This window comes from Nylanderia fulva, unplaced genomic scaffold, assembly GCF_048542155.1.
Source record: "Nylanderia fulva isolate GAGA-0341 unplaced genomic scaffold, ASM4854215v1 Scaffold174, whole genome shotgun sequence".
In the NCBI taxonomy this organism is placed as follows: Eukaryota; Metazoa; Arthropoda; class Insecta; order Hymenoptera; family Formicidae; genus Nylanderia; species Nylanderia fulva.
The window spans coordinates 36,727-54,722 of record NW_028189990.1 but is presented as its reverse complement, the minus strand read 5'-3'; the positions used below and the strand labels follow the sequence as shown (position 1 = coordinate 54,722).

The following is a 17,996-nucleotide window of genomic DNA, read 5'->3' as shown; positions in this document are numbered from 1 at the left end:
GTCTATATATATATATACATACATAAATATTCATGGGATACACAAATACGAAGTAGACTCTGTGGAAGACTTCGTGTTTTTTTCGCGAAAATATCGTCAATATTAAAAAAAGATTGTTAGAATATTATTAACAAAATTATGATGAAAACTTAAATGCTAAAATTTATTATATTAAAAATACATGATTTTTAAATTAATAAGTAAATATTTTTAATAAGGATAGAGAATGTATTGCTGTGAAGAGCCCAATATATAATATTTAGCAATTTGCTAAGATGAGGATTAATCTCAAATAGAGATTTATAAGTTCCTCTTTCCCTTTACCCCCCTAAAATTGATGTAGACGAGAAAAATATATCGGTCCGAAAAAGTCGACTGAATCGGGAAACGAAATATTTATTTTAAATATTTTTATCCTTATAAAATAAATAATCAAGTATAATATACATATATATAAATAAAATTATAGTATTAAGTTTCTTTTTTAACCAAATATAGGAAAGAAAAATAACATCTGTTTAAATAACGTGTGTTTAATAAGCTGGAATAAAATTTATCTTCTACTCGAGACATATATGATATTTACATTTGCATTAACGTTTATTTAATCACATTAATATAGCAAGCATAATCATATTACATTGTATGTAGTTGGCGAGCTTTTCAAGGAAAAAAAACTTTCCAAACGGTGAAGTGAAAAAAAGCCACACGAAAATAATTGCTCGCAATGTATTTGCTCTTACATACAACATACAATATATACATTAACATCGATTCGGCAGTTTTTTTTTGACGAAGCAAAAGAGATGATCTTACGCATTTAATCTTTCACTTAAAATAATCGAATCAGAGTATAAATTATAAATTCCTTGATAATTCTCTTCGAAAAAATTTCACGTACAGTTGTACAATTTTTTTGCTTTAGACTCCTTATACAAAATATGATATTTATAATATATATCGCGAAATTATTCTTTTGCCCAGTTCAGCAATTTTTCTGAGGTAGTTTTTTTGAGGTAGATAAAAATTGGTAAAGATATTAAAAAGACTAAGTATGATATAAGCGAAACTGCACTTTTTCAGAGAATTATTTGTAAGATAATTCTTTTTTTTCTTCACATATTCGTTGGAAAGGAAAATATAAATAAATATTAAACTACATAGATTAGAGTTATATATACTTCTAATTATAGATATATAGATAATGACATTTGTAATTATTTACATATTGCAATTATTTGTATATCTATACAATTTGTGCAAATAACTCCAATTATTTTAAATAATAAATGTTATTTTTAAAAATAATTGTAAATAAAAATGTAGAAAAATACGATTATTTTATACTTTTCAATGGTGAAAAGTTTTCTTGAAAAAGTTTTTCCATCTCTCATTTTTTACATACGTTTTTACACACTCAATTCGTTACTTCGCTATTTAATGGTAAGTATACTATGTATAGAATTTATGTTGTGGCATTTAATTAGAATAGAATAACTCGCAAAATCGAGTCAAATTAAATATTTCAAAAATTCCGAAGAAAATTACTAGCAAGATATATTATTTTAAAAGAATAACGATTTGTTTTCATCGAATAAAATATATCGACTCAAAAAATAGTTTTCACATTTTCTTTTTTACATTACTAACAAATTTCATGGAATTTTCGAAACGTTTAATTTGAAAATTGTTTACAAATAAATAAATATAAAGAGCGATCAGTAATAAAAAATATCGATTTTATACAGTGTGTAAAAAAAGTATTTGCATACTTCATCATTCTCAATTTTGCGAGAAAAAAAGTGCCTTATTTGATCGTATCAATACAAAAAGGGAAATATTTTATGAACACACAAGATCGCTGCCTATTTTTAAATATAAAATTGTATCAAAAGAGACGGCGTATACGAAAACTGTTTTTACACTTTATACCGAAGCTAAAATTACACTTCCTTTTTTGTAAATATAACATCCCATATCCGCTCGACGCAACGTTGCGTTCCTCTGTTGGATATCTTGATGCATTCGCGTATAAACCTGTAGGAATTGAACATTTCAATTTCCTTGCTAGTTAAGTTGGGAGCCTCTTCTAATACTTGTATATCTTCCGAAATCGCATCATCATCTGAGCTGTCCGAGTTGTTCGAGCTACTGAAACACATAAATTCAACAATATTATCATGTCTTCTTTTTCTATTTTGTGTATTTTATTCTATTATATATATTAATAAAAAAAATATAGAAGATAGCTATCAGTTTTTAAAATATTCTTTCCTTTTGAAATTAGATAGCTTTCAAAATTCTTTTTAAATATTCTTTCTAAATATTTATTTTAAATATTTTTAAATATTTTTGAAATTAAAAAAAAAGATAAATTTAAATTAGATATATATATATATATATATACAAGGAATTAAGATTTATAATCGTTATAATAATAATAATAATAATAATAAAATAAAATATTAAATATCGCTAACTTTTTGGATTCTTTTACGGGCGTCATTAGTCCCTCGCATTGAACGAGGTACACGTCGATCCAGTCGTCGACCTCGTGAAAATAATGTTCTATATATGAATACGAATTCTTAATTAAACTGTCCTTGATACGCGCGAGCAGGAGGCCATACATCTGGCCCAGGCACGTCTTGTCGGTCGAATCTTTCAAGGAGCACAGAGTTTTCACCAGGATACGACGGATCGCAATTTGTTGATCGTTCGTATTGCGATTAATGTGGGCGAACACGTCGCAATAGTTGACCAGGGCGCGTATGAGTGATATGAACGTGTCATTGGGAAAGGTCTTGTGGAATACCAGGGCCAACTGTGCCGCCTCGCCGGAAATGCGCAGCACGTTCTCATAGGCCTCCATCTCGTTCGCCCAGCCGAAGTTGCACCAGAATATCGTCGTCAGCTCAAGCGCGAAAATCTCGTATTCCTTCTCAGTGGCATGCAGGATCATGTGACGCAGAAAGCACTCCCGGTCGAGCCGGAAGGACTGGACGTACTCGCGCAATTTCGGCTCGCATAGCGGATCCATCCGCAGTCGTCGATGCACGGCAAAGCAGCGTCTCTCGTAATCCTGGATTATGTCCAGCACGGTGCCGTTGAGAATGTGCCACAGGGGCGAGAGTCGGGCACGATCGATCGGCTCCACGCAGTCGTCGATCGCGTCGATCACCTCTCGCTGCTGGTTCACCGTCAGTATATTCGGTATGTAGAACAGGACGTTCAGTATGCGCGTGATGTGGCCTATGAGATCGTGGATGGTGCTCCTCAGGCAGCTCGGCTCGCATCTCCTTATCAACGACATCTTCTTGGTCAGCGCGATGATCAGAAGCGGATAATCCATCCTGGGCGTGCAGACCCTTTCTATCACGATCTCGTATATGTGCGTCAGTACACAGAGAAAATTGAAGTAGTGGAAACTGCTGTCGATCAGATAGGGGATGTAGACGATGTTCATCAAATCATCTGGTGTTATCAACTGTGGAAGAGAAATTGTTGAAAAGTATTAAAAATATGAGTTTACAATATCTAGGCTTACATCTTATCTACAATTATGTATTATACAGACAGTGTTTGCTGTTATCTAATAAAATTATATAAATAATTATCTAGAAGCTAAAATTTTGATGTCACATCTTATCTCTTTATATATTATAGATAATAAAAATATATATTATCTATATCTGCATCTTAGATAAAAAAGTGTTATCTTTATTAAATTATCTAGAATAATATTCAGATAATTTAGTTTAGAGTTATAAGAGACATAAAAACATTTAAATAGCAGAATTTGAGCAGTAAGCGATAAAAACTTACAAATAAAAATATAAATATATTTTTTATATTTCATAATTTACATTTTTTATGTATGTTTATATAAGTACTTTTAAAAATAATATTATCTGAAAGTTATCCATATGAATCGCTATATAATTTTATCTTTTATCTAGATATATTTGAAACAAAATTATCTTATCTAAGATAAATTTACAAATTTTTATCTCATCTTTATCTAGCTAATTTTAAAATCATCTAAGCACAACATTGTATACAAAATATCCCATTTTAACTTCTCAAATATCAAGGTTTCCATCAATGTTTCAGCACAAAAGTAGGATTTTAAAGAGCACGTTTTGTTGTAAATATAGTCTAAGTATAGGCATTTCTGAGATCTAGAAGTCATCATTTTCTTAATTTCCTCGTAAAAAATAGGAATCGATGATTATGTAAGGAAATTATGATGGTTTCATTGAATATAAAAAATTGTTAATGTAGAACAATCAAGAAAAATAGTTTTCACAAATATTTTATGCTTTAAAATGAATATATCATATTTCAAATTTTTTGTCAAAATATGTAAAAATAATACATAAAATATCTCACGAATCATTTATTTTTTCAAGTAGTTTACTTTAAAACATTTTTATGGTAAATTATTACAAAAAATCGATGTAAGAAAATTAAAGCAATTCTGTTGAAAAACTATGACCTCGAAATCTCTAAAACTCCTTCTGAAATAAGACTAAGTTTAGACAAGACGTCTCCTTCGAAATTTTACAATTTTTGTATAAAACATTTTTTGCTGGAAGCTTTGTTTTTCGAGAAATCTCAATGTAAAAGTTAAGACACCCTGTATATCATCATTTACATATTATATATACATATATCATCACCTTATGGTCAAGGATGATATTCATAAATATCGGAAAATGCTTGCAAGACCAAGTTACATCCTTCTGCAGACAGACTTCCTTCAGGATATACATCAGCAGATTGTATTCGTTATCCTTTTGTATAATGAAGAATGATCGCAGGGCCAATATATCCTTCGGCGTAAATATAATACGCTCATACTTGTTGTGTCCTATCGCAATCTCCACTAGAGTGGTTAGCACCTTCTTTGCGTTCAACAGAACAAAAATCAGAAGGATAAGCAGTCTTTCGGATTCGTTTATGCACACATCGCGTTGCATAAATGTTATAAAGAGTTTATGATTGTACAAGTATTCTAAACGATTGTCGTCAAAACGTCGCAACACATATTTTATTATGATGTAATACACATCTTGTATGTTTTGCTGTATTATCACTCTCAATACCAACACGTAAGCTTGATACTTTTCTACTTTGGTGTGCGGATATGCAAACATGTGATGGAGATACTCGAGCAAGACGCAGCAATCTTCCTTCTGCAGCAACTGTATTCTCTCATTGAGAAAATACAATATAGATTTGTCCCATTCCTTGTAGCGCTTCATCAATTCTCTTATACCCTCTGGTTTGCCATTGGCGATGCTGTGACACAGTTCTTGAAGAGTCAACATGGCCTCCTTGCTGTTTCCCAAGCCAATGATTGTCTGGAGGCACTCGAGTAAGTGATCATCCTTCTCCACAAATTCATTCTCCTTCATAAAGCTTATAAAGTAGTGGCATTCGATGATAATGGCACGCTGCAGGGATATCATGATGTTTTCGGTGTCATTGAATTCTAACCAGCCCATGTATTCGTAGCAGTCGATCTGCTTGATCTGGTTCAGCAACAAGGTGATCAGTTCTCGATCCAGCGTCGTCACATAAGACTTTACCTTGTCAACAGGGAGCATACAATAATAATTTACATGGTTGCGAGAGAGATTGCCATACGTTAGCTTCAACAGTTTCTCCAGATGGATGTTATTCACTGGAGTCTCTATTTTCTTGCTCATGCATATCTTGATGTGGCGAAAGATGCACTTTAGGAGAAGTCCATGTTGCTCGTATCTCGCCTCTTCGGATAAATCGGGACCGCCGATGAATTTAGGACTACTGAGGAGGTCTAACATTGTCTGAAAACTCGCTACTAATTGGCACGCGCGTTCCGTCACATCCTTTTCCGACAGTGTACCCAAGTGCAACCGTAGACACTTTTCGTACGTCTTGTTATTCAGACCGAGAATCAAACACTTGGCGCGCGACATTTCCAACTCGTCCGCATATTTAATAGCCACTTCCAAAATTTCCACGCATAAATCCAATGGTATGTACATGAGTGATTCAACCAGTATGTACTCGCACTTCAGGCGCCATATTATCTGTACAAGTTATAATAATATAAATAAAAAGTGCAAAATATAATTTTAATACACATAAAATTGTTGTAATTCTAATACACATTAAATAAAATAATTTATAATTAAATGTAATTGTTTCGCCGTTTCTTAATTATAAAAATCATAAATTATATATTGCAATATAGCAAAAAGAAAATAATTTATATATAATATATATAATATATTATATTATAACATTAACTTTGAGAAATTTTTGTATTGAAAAATTTATAAATTGATTAGATGTATGTATTAATTGATTAAGTGTGTGTAATCAATTTGCCAGTAAGAAATAAAAAACAAAAAAGTATGTATTTAACATTAAAAAACGACCAATACTGGACAATAAATTCTTTATTAAATTAAATATCTCATTACATTTCGATCTCTGGTTTAGGTCTTTTTCAAATAAAAATTCTCTTTAAGATGACATAGATAAAGTAGTGAGACACCCTTATAACATATCAAACAATATATAAAAAGAAAACCTTGTGTCTTAAAAGACGTCTCATCAGTAACCAGTTACTGTTTATATATTGTTTGATACCAGTCAGTAACCAGTTACTGACGAGACGTCTTTTAAGACACAAGGTTTTCTTTTTATATATTGTTTGATATGTTATAAGGGTGTCTCACTACTTTATCTATAATGTCATTTTAAAGAGAATTTTTATTTGAAAAAGATCTAAACCAGAGCTCGAAACGTAATGAGATATTTAATTTAATAAAGAATTTATTGCCCAGTATTGGTCGTTTTTTAATGTTAAATACATACTTTTTCGTTTTTTGAAAAATTTATAAAATAAAAAAAATACATTCTAAATTTAACAATAAAAATTGTTAAATATGCCCAAAAGAAAATATATATTCTGTTAAATATTATTAGATATATAAATTACCTGTATAAAGAGATATGGTGATAAAGTGGGCCAAAGCCCAACCAAATTACCATAGAGCAAGTCCTCCAAAAGAAGCTGTTGCGAAGGAAAATTAGTGTTCAAGAGAAGATAATTATAACACTGAGCACTGGTAAAGCTGATGCTCCTGGTTTCTTTGGGATTACTGTCCTCAGGGAATAGATTGTACTTTTGAATGATGTCAATGACATCCTGTACCAGTTCATCGATGAAACATGAAGTCTCCTTCGTTGCTCGAGATGAGACAAATTTTAATTGACCATACTCTTGCTCCTTCTTTAACAAGAGCTTCTGCATATCCTGGGAAAACTCATCCATCTTGATCCAGTTGATCTTATAAACTAAAAAGATAAAAGAAAACATTAGTGTAAAGGCATAATATAAAATGTAATAAAGCATGTAATATTTTCAAGAGAATATTATATAATATAAAATAATAATATTAGATTAAATGTAATCTCTACTGTGTTTTCTGATAGACGATATTGTAAATAAAGTAATTAAAATTTTAAAAATTATCTAAATAACTGTTCTGTAATTCTCTTCTATTCCCTGGAGAAAAGAGAGAAGAGGAAGAATTTTACATAATATATAATGATATAATAAATACTATACTTATTAAGCAAATTTCGAGAAATTTACTAGCACATAATAGCAGAGATTTAAATAGAATTACAAAAATATGTTGAGATGCTGTAAAAGTATGTGTTATAAAACGAGAATAAATAAAATATTAAAGAATTTATGAGATCATATATAATTTTAATAAAAATTATAAAATATTTAATGATATGAACAACGCAAAGTCTAGCTCACCAAAAATTCTCGTATTTAACGGAAATCTCTTCTTTGTCCTCTTGATCGTAAATAATAGCATACAAATAAAATAAACATTCGAAGGAAAATATACATCATTTGTATACTTCTCCTCCTTACCCTATTATCTCCCTCCTTATCGTCGAGAAATGCCGATAAATCAAAAATATCATTTAATAATTAAGATTACTTTATGTCACATAACAGCTGACGGTTTTGTCCTTCGTCTTCGCTCTCTTTATCCTTCGTCCTTTCGTCGACTTCAAACTTAAAACAATGGTGCATGGACAGGAAAGTCACTAGATATATACTTTAATGGACAGGAGTGATGCCGAATAACGATCGGAACATCACAGGCAGCCATCGAAAATCGAAATTTGTGTCGCTGGGTCACCCGTTCGTTACGACGAACGTCGAATGTTTTTTTAAGGTTAAGTTAGGCGACACACGTGTTCCCGCTTCCTACTTGCCAGATATGTATCGATTGGACTCATCAGCTGACAACGTAAGGCTGCGGTTCGAAATACGCTGACAACGCATCATATTCTATTTTCGTTTGATATTAAAATAAAAACATAATTTTATAAAATTAAACATAATAATGATAATAATAATAATAAATATATAATAGTAATACATATATATATAATTATTATGAAATTCGGTGAATTAAAATTATAATATATATGTATATATACACTTCCCATACAGCACCGATAGATTGCAAAAACTTTACAACAATCTTTCACCGCAATATTGCAATATTGCAAATTCACTGCAAAATATTGCTACATCATTGCTGTTGAATTGCAGCAATGTTAAAATGTCCGCTTTTTGGAAGATTGCAACAAAATATTACAACAATATTGCAATATGTTATGAGTTTGCAATAATGCATTGTTATTGCAACCTTAAACTAATGTTGCATATACAGGTATATAAATGTAAATAAATCATTAATGAAAATACGTTGTAGTTAATTTATATATATTACAATATATAAATTATAGAATTTGGATTACATGCAATATTTCCGAAATATTAATGTCATGTTGCTACAAGTGTGCTGGAATTTTGTGCACTTATATCTCTGCAATGTCTTTATAATGTTGCATTGCAACTTGCAACATTGCAACGTTGCTGCAATATAATTGCAATAATCTGTGCTGTATGGGTTTAGATCAATATATATTTCGAAATTTTTTGTTGAAAATATATAAATTGATATTTTACACTTAACATATGCATATTTTTTCAATTAAGATACCTTTTCATGTATCGTTCATCGCTCGTTTTCGACGATATAATGACGTCACATAATCGCTATAGAGACACATGATTTTGTAGTTGGATTCTTCCAACTACAAGCGATATTAACACAAGTGTGAAAGACAACTTTGCTTACAGCCATTCAGAAGAACTTTGAGATTTATGAATCAAATGGATAATGAAAGTGTAACATAAGTACTCGCAATTTATAAAAATCCCATACAGCACAGATTATTGCAATTATATTGCAGCAACGTTGCAATGTTGCAAGTTGCAATGCAACATTATAAAGACATTGCAGAGATATAGGCGCACAAAATTCCAGCACACTTGTAGCAACATGACATTAATATTTCGGAAATATTGCATGTAATCCAAATTCTATAATTTATATATTGTAATATATATAAATTAATTACAACGTATTTTCATTAATGATTTATTTACATTTATATACCTGTATATGCAACATTAGTTTATGGTTGCAATAACAATGCATTATTGCAAATTCATAACATTGCAATATTGTTGTAATATTTTGTTGCAATCTTCCAAAAAGCCGACATTTTAACATTACTGCAATTCAACAGCAATGATGTAGCAACATTTTGCAGTGAATTTGCAATATTGCAATATTGCGGTGAAAGATTGTTGTAATGTTTTTGCAATCTATCGGTGCTGTACGGGATATTTAATTTAATTCAATGCTTTAATTCTTGCTGTACATACAAAAAAATGATTATATTTTTGACATAACTTATATATTAACAGATTTATATTTACATTTTTATTACATATAAAGTAACATTATGAAATATTATTATTATATATTATACATGTTTAATATTCATTATAAAATTTCTTACACTCTCAGAGTATCTATTTGATTCATAAATTACCGAATCTCGTCGAATTCATTACCAACCATTTTAATTTAATATACACATTCAATCCTCCTTTCCTTAAAAAGTGCATGTTAAGTCGATTACTCGAATATGTATATAGTGTTTATAGAATAATGAAGAATAATGAATAATTCGCGCCTAGATTGATTTAATATAAAATAGATATATACGTATTTATTTCAGTCTCACACTCAAGTATCGTTACAAAAGAATATTTCCAATTATTAAAGATCAAAGTGTTCGGTTAAAAGTATAATTCTCAGACAATATACACACACATCTATCTCGGAGCGCTTCGAAACCGACTGCTTTCTACCTTCCTTCCTTGCTCTGCTCGTTCATTATGTTTATTTTCCTTTTTTCTTTTCTTTTTCTTATGATAATACTACCGCTCTTAATATATTCTTTCGCCTAACGACCAATACCAATACCTTTATTTCTCTCTTCGCATCTTATAATTTTAACATATACTAAAATATTCTACAGCTTCGGTCATACTGACACGCTAGTTCGTCTCGAACTAATATTCGAGAGACATTAGATTAGGATTATTATAAACAATATTACAGTCGGACCTCCCATCCTGCGATCCTTTCATGCTACGACACCTCTTATCCTACGACAAAAAAGCCTCTCATTCTACGACCGCGAAAGGGGAGTTGTATCCCCACTTCTCAAATTTATATGACAGGGCCGCCTCATTGAATTTGCGAACCTTGAGCAGAATTCAGGATCGTAGATTACACTTTCGAACCCCCTTGATAACGAAAAAAATGCACAATTTATGTATGTAGCAATAAGTTTATTTTATTTATATATTTATTATTTTTTATATATATTTTTGTAATTTATATTTTGTTTATATATATATATATATATATATATATATATATAATATATACACTAGTATATGTATAGTTACAATCCAAAGTTAATAAAATTTCTTTAATACAATAATTAATACAAAATAAATGATAATTTTTTAAAATTTGTACTAAATATTTTTGTGTTATCAATTAAATTAATTTTAGTTTTAAATGTCAATAAATGTATATATATAAATGTATATAATTTCAATACATAAATGTATATAGGAACAATGAAATTAAATATATAAACTTTTATAAATTTTTGTACAAATTTTTATTTGAATATTTTTATATATTTGTACATATGTATTACACGCAAATATACTTATATAATATATTGGCGGATCCTGAGATATTTCTAAAACTCGCTTTTCGAAATAAGAAAATCAATTTTAGCGGATTTGTTTCCGCCTGAAATAAAAACTAAATATGATACATATAAAAAATAAAATTAAGAAAGCATAAAATTAAAACAATTTAATACTGAAAGCTATATGATATCACAAAAAATAAATCAAACTAAACTTCCTTCGACGTCAAGATCCGCAATGTACTTATACTCGTATGCGTATGTATTAACAAACATGCTTATTTATTACTTTTCTCTTGTATGTATCTCATTGCAAATAGTTACAGCAAGTTGAGCATTATGTTTAAATATATTAAAAGATCTTCTGTGTTTTTGTTGTACTTTGCTGAGTTAGCCATTTATAAACCACATACATATGCATGTATGCTTCTTTAAAAGATATTTCATGTTCTTCTAATTCTTCGTCATCATTAGACTCCTCATTCACATGAGATTCATTTTGAACTTCAATTCCCATATTCTGATTTATAATATCTTCAATGGAAAAAATTGGATGTCCAAATTCAAATTAGTCGATATTCAACCACTCGAGAGTTTCTTTTTCTGTGCAGTAATCGGATAATACATTGTTAATAAAGGGTAGTGTATCAGAAGAGTCCTCGCAAGAAAATAGTTCATCTTTTAAAACATTATTTCAACAATTTTTTAAACTCTGAACTGTCAAATTCTCCCAGGCCGTACAAAGAATTGAAATACATTTTAATAAGTCCCACTTTTTAACAAAATACTCAACTCCATGTGCAATTGGTTGAGTAATAATTAACTCTCTACAAAATAATTTGCGGTATTTTTTTTCAACAATTCTATAACACCTTGATCCATAGGTTGAATCAAAGCAGTCACATTTGGTGGCAAAAAAATTACCTGGCAATGGGGAGCAATTATTTTCAATTCTTCACTGGGAGGATGTAAAGTTGCATTATTTAAAAGAAGAAGAATTTTTTCTTTTTTTCCATTATTTTTAGCATCAACCGCGCAGGAATAAAAATATTTTCAAACCAATGTTTAAAAACATTTGTATCCATCCATGCATTTTTTTGATTAATGTAATTAACTGGTAATTTTTTAATATTTTTAAAACAACACAGTTGTTTTGCTTTGCCGATTGCAAGCAAAGGAATTTTATGAGTTCCAGTAGCATTTGCACAAACCATGATAGTTATTCTATCTTTAGGAATTTTAAAGCCAGCAGGGTCTTCCTTATGCATCATTAAGGACTTTCTTGGCAAACATCACCAAAACAGTCCTGTTTCGTCGGCATTATAAACATTTTCTAAATTAAACATCTCTATCTCTATAAAACCATGAAACATTGATACAAAATCTTCACTGGCGACTTTATCGCTTGATAATTTTTCACCTTAAACCTTCTTTTCGTGTATTTCATGTCGCGTTTTAAACTTATGCAACCACCCGTTGCTGGCTTAAAAGTTCCTATTACAATTTATCTTAGAATTTATCTCTAAAGCTTTTTCCTGGAGAATTAATCCTGATACCGGTACACCAAGAGATCGCTGTTGACAAAACCATTGGTACAATATTTTTTCAAACGTCGATTCTTTGATTCCTGAAAACCGACGTTTATTGCAATTTCTCTGTTGAGACTTTAGGACGTCTACATGAGCTCTTATGTTTTCTTTTTGTCCAAATATACGCCGAACTGTTGTTCAACAAATGCCGAAATCTTCAGCAATGCTCAAAGTCTTCTCTCCTTTCTCAAGTCTTTCAATAATTTTGACCTTATCCGTCAAAGATGTATTTTTATATTTTTTCTGCTTATCTGAAATAAATAATGCAGTTTATATATATTTATAAATAAATATATAAATATGACCACAAGTATACATGAATGACCATAAGTATACATACGTACATGACATCATGCTCATTTTGCACACTTTGCACGATTCAATTTTTCTTTTCTATGTACATACGTATTTACATATGTATTTATATGTAAATTACATATGATCATACAATGTATGTATCAATAATCTAACCTATTGTACATATAAGTGGTTGTATAACCACACACATGTCAATACGCACATGAAATGCTCATCGTCTCTTACATATGTACTTTGTATGATTCGGAAATGTTCGGCAACCCGAATTTTTCCGAATGGACTCTAGAGTGGGGATAACAAATCGCCCCTCTTTTTGTCGTAGGATTAGAGGTTTTCCAGACCGGAAATATCGTAGGATGGGAGGTTTGACTGTACATCTTCTCGCTCAATTTTCTATGAGTTACAATATAATTAAAAAAAAACAAAAATTTCATAAATATCAAAAATTAAATTGTTTTGTATTACACGTGCAGGCAAAGTGGCATTTTGTGTGCGTGTTTTCTGTGTGGAAAGCGGCCTGGTAGTAACTTTTTTACAAATGATACTTTTTAAAAGAGCTTTTATTAATTAATGTAAGTACAATAAAATGTGTTATCAATTAAAATAATTGAAGTCTTCTCATAATAAACAAATGGTCTGTAACATAGCAACGAAATGGTGTAAAAACGTATAAGGTGTATGTGTATATGTGGTGTAAGTGTGGATCTAAAAATGCTACAGTAATGTCACAGTAACGCCACAGTACTCCCCCCCAAGCGACGACTACGTTGCGAAATGAACTTTCTTCTTAGCTGGGTAAGTTCGTAATAATTTCCCGAAAGAAGAAGTACTAGGGTAATCTGGTGAAATAGTAGATGCAGGTATGACTGATGTGGTTGTAGGAACTGCAGGCACAACTGATGGTACAACTGATGTGGTTGTAGATGTAGATGAAGTTCTCGAAGAGGATGAAAGAAGAACAGAAGAATCTTCCTTGGGAAAAAAGGCTGGTTTCAGACGTTCCGTTGAGACGTTGACTAATTTTCCTGAAATGTCAATAGTAAACAAAAAATCAGAAATTCGTTTGTTAACAAGAAAAGGACCAGAATATGGTGATTGAAGAGATTTCTTCACAGCATCTTCACGAAGCCATACGTGAGTACAATCGTAAAGATTTTTGTGTACAAAAGGTGATTTTTTGGTGTGATGATGGGTAGGAGAAGATCTAATATTCCTCATATGTATTCTATGTTTCTCTAAAAATATTTCAGGATCTGCTGGAAAATTTTCCTCAATAAAGAATTCACCAGGAATCCGAAGAGTAGTTCCATAGAGTAATTCAGCAGGTGAAGTTTTCAAGTCTTCTTTGAAGCACGAACGAAGACCAAGAAGAACAGTAGGTAAAGATTTTAACCAATTCTTCGTCTGATGACACATAATTGCAGTCTTGACAGTCCTATGCCATCTTTCCAAAATTCCGTTTGTAGCTGGATGATAAGCAGAAGTTCTCTTGCGATCACATCCAATCAAATTAGTTAATGCTTTAAAGAGAGATGCTTCAAATTGTGGGCTTTGATCTGTACGAGGGTCACTATTTATATTTCGGGAATTGGCAACACTGATGTCATGTGAGTCCATCTGACGGTTCCATCGTAAAGTTTGACATTTTTGACGATATACGTACTCAGAACATTTTGTCATACAGACGCTATTTGTTTATTTTATATTTAGTTGAAAGTTTCGTCTCGGCAAAAAATGGAACTGAATCGTAAACATTTTCGTGCGATGATTTTTTACGACTTTCGACGTGGATGATCACAACAAGAGTGCGTCAATCAACTTAATTTGACTTTTGGCGATAAAGCTCCATCAAAAACCACTGTGTATTGCTGGTATAGTGAATTCAATCGTGGTCGTAGTTCGCTGTCCGACGAGTTTCGTGAAGGTCGTCCAAAATCGACTGTAGTGCCAGAAAACATCGATGCTGTGCACAAAATGATTAAGCAAGATCGTCATGTAACCTATTGTGAGATTGAGGCATCCCTAAGCATTAGTTCCACCAGCATATATGCGATTTTACATGAACACTTAGCTGTGCGAAAGTTATGTTCGCGTGGGATTCCACATAATTTGACAATCGCTCAAAAAAAGCTCGTGTCGATTGGTGCAAAGAAATGCTTAAGAAATACAATCGCGGTGCTTCAAAAGACGTTTATAAAATCGTGACAGGTGACGAATCATGGATATATTCGTATGAGCCCGAAAGTAAGCAGCAGTCGACTGTATATGGGTGTTCCAAGATGAACCAAATCCAACAAAAGTTGTTCGCGCACGAAGCACTTCAAAGAAAATGGTGGCCTGTTTCTTCGGAAAAACTGGTCATATTGCAACAGTGCCTCTAGAGGATCGTAGAACAGTGAATTCTGAGTGGTACACAACCATCTGTTTGCCAGAAATCTTCGGTGAAATAAGGAAAACAAACAAGAGACGTCGGATTGTTCTTCATCATGGCAATGCGAGCTCTCACACATCGGCTCAAACAAGAGACTATTTGAGCACTCAAAACATCGAATTGATGGGTCATCCGCCGTATAGCCCTGATTTGGCACCCAATGATTTCTTTTTGTTCCCATCCGTGAAGAATAAACTGCGTGGTCAACGATTTTCATCGCCCGAAGAAGCTATTGAAGCGTTCAAAAATCATGTTTTGGAGATACCTCATTCGGAGTGGAATAAATGCTTTGAAAATTGGTTTAAGCGCATGCAAAAGTGTATCGATCATCGTGGCGAGTACTTTGAAAAACAATAAAAATATATTTGCAGCTTAACTATTTGTTTTTGTTCCTATTCCCGAAATATAAATAGTGACCCTCGTATATATATATATATATATATATATATATATATATATAATAAGAAGTTTTAGTTAAAAAAGTGTTTGTTATATTTAGTTTAATGACACAGATTCTTCTTTATATCTTTTTTATTGTTAAAGATTTTTATGATTATTTTTAATTTGACGTCAACTGAGAATTATTATTAATTTCTTTTTTTTACTTGTAAAACAGTTGACTTCGATACAGACTCTTAAGAGTTGCATAATTTTGTTTTCAATTAGACTTATTCAATTGTGCGACACTAGTCTTTCAAAATAAATTGTGATAAATTATACTCAACAAAACATTTCTTGTGATTTTTAAGGAATCCCTGTCTTTCTGTCATCTAACTGAGTTTCTCCGTTTATAAAATCATCTCTGGTTTTATAACAGAAGGGCATTGTACAGAACGTTCCGTTAGAGCTAACAGACAAAGAGATTATTAATGGCATTTCTCCTTCTTCGGTGAATATTATTGAAGTAAGAAGGCTCAATAAAAAAATAAACAGAGTCGATTCAGTATCTGATCCTTCGAATTCAACTCGATCAGTAGAATATATTCCTTCCAAAACTATATTATTGACATTCAAAGGTCAAACCCTCCCAGAGCGAATATTTTTATACATGGTTAATCATCCCGTAGTGCTATTTGTGTCCAAGACGTCCTTATGTTTTTCATGCTTTAGATTTGGCCATCTCAAATCTCAGTGCAAGGGCTCGCCCAAATGTCAGGATTGTGGTGAGAACCCTATAATGATGGAGAGATGTCCGCGAAGGGGATGCTCCCCGGTATGCATAAATTACGGGGGCTCTTATAGGACAGCTAGTTAAGAGTGTCCCTATTACATCATGCAAAGGCAAATCCGAGAGCTAGCAGCGTTGAAAAATATTCTAATAGCGGAAGCTAGTAGATTGTTGCGTAGTCACTCATATCCTCAAAGAAATCCCATTTGCGATTTCAAGGAGTTTCCTAACCTAGGTAACAATTCAAATTTAAACTCTCGAGCTGGTTCTCCTAGACCATCTGTCTTGAATTCTGCCTCCTTCCAGTTGTCGCGGCCCTCGGCTTGTCCTTCAGTTCCCTTCTCGCAAGTTCTAAAAAGTTATTCTTCTTCTTCTCATTCTTATAATGAACCTATCGCCCAATCAAAAACAAATTCGAATCTACACAGAATTCCTGATAGTAACGATATTAATAGTAATCATAATATATATAAATCATATAAACCTCTCCTAAAAACTCAGGGAAAACAATCATAAGAGACCATCAAATGATAGCATTTACACCACCTCTCCCCGCCCCTAGAGGAGGGATCGATGTTCCGTGCTTTTTCTAGAGCAGCCCCATACCTGTCGCGGCTTCTGATTTCCTCTTGCGGCCGCTTTCCACTTGATCCTGATAAGGAAACGGCGTACCCTTCTCCTTTCCCTCGGGACGACTTTCGAACGAGCTCTTACGAGAAAGAACATTCGGAGCTCTTCTCCTTAACAACGATTGTCGCTCAATTCCTCAGCTCGGACCCGGAGCTCTTAAATCGTTTCAAATGCCCAATTGAGCTATTATTGGTAAAATTTTCTCCAACCCTCAAATTAGTCGGATTTTATGAACCAGTATGTAGATTTTTGAAAGGTATGATGGGTGTTGATGACTCTATGAGCCCTGTGTTGGCTCCTCCTTCCTCCCTTCCAGATGTTTGATCTCCAGGGCGGTGATTTCGCGCAGTCTAGGACAGTCAAGGTTTTTTCAATAGAATTGCTATTCTTTTAGCACTAAATTGGACGTCCTCTGTTCACTGTTCCAGGAATATGATGTCTTGGCTCTTTTCGAGACATGGCTCAGACCAGACGTACTCTTCTCCATCCAGAATTTCAATGTATTTAGGAGAGACACTCATAAGCGGGGAGCACACACTCTTGCATAAGCGCATAAGCATATGCATAAGAAATTCGATTGGTTGAATTTCTTGTGCATACGTTTATAGACCAATCAAGATTCTTATGCTTACGCTTATGCGCCTATGCAAAAGTGTGTTCTTTCCGTTTTATCCGG

The 17,996-nt window shown here is 32.2% G+C and overlaps 1 protein-coding gene and 1 long non-coding RNA gene across 5 annotated transcripts; both read right to left on the bottom strand.

Annotated features, from left to right (window-relative positions):
- Positions 1-517: 517 nt before the first annotated feature.
- On the bottom strand, positions 518-8,407 carry LOC146723697 (uncharacterized). Of its 4 annotated transcripts, none has more exons than XM_085481324.1 (5): positions 7,832-8,407; positions 6,998-7,356; positions 4,683-6,080; positions 2,481-3,487; positions 518-2,148 (listed from the first exon to the last, which is right to left on the bottom strand). In XM_085481324.1, exons 1-5 carry the CDS (start codon positions 7,890-7,892, stop codon positions 1,944-1,946), a joined length of 3,030 nt encoding a protein of 1,009 aa, XP_085337450.1. In that variant the 5' UTR covers positions 7,893-8,407; the 3' UTR covers positions 518-1,943. The 4 variants fall into 4 exon arrangements, with proteins under 4 accessions (XP_085337450.1, XP_085337449.1, XP_085337452.1 ...); XM_085481323.1 differs by having other exon boundaries at positions 518-2,151; positions 7,832-8,406; XM_085481326.1 differs by having other exon boundaries at positions 518-2,151; positions 7,952-8,406.
- A 2,717-nt stretch (positions 8,408-11,124) lies between these two features.
- LOC146723696 (uncharacterized) lies at positions 11,125-13,858 on the bottom strand. The gene is made up of 2 exons (XR_014924425.1): positions 13,118-13,858; positions 11,125-13,024 (listed from the first exon to the last, which is right to left on the bottom strand). It is a non-coding gene; the product is annotated as an uncharacterized LOC146723696 (long non-coding RNA).
- Between the last annotated feature and the right edge of the window lie 4,138 nt (positions 13,859-17,996).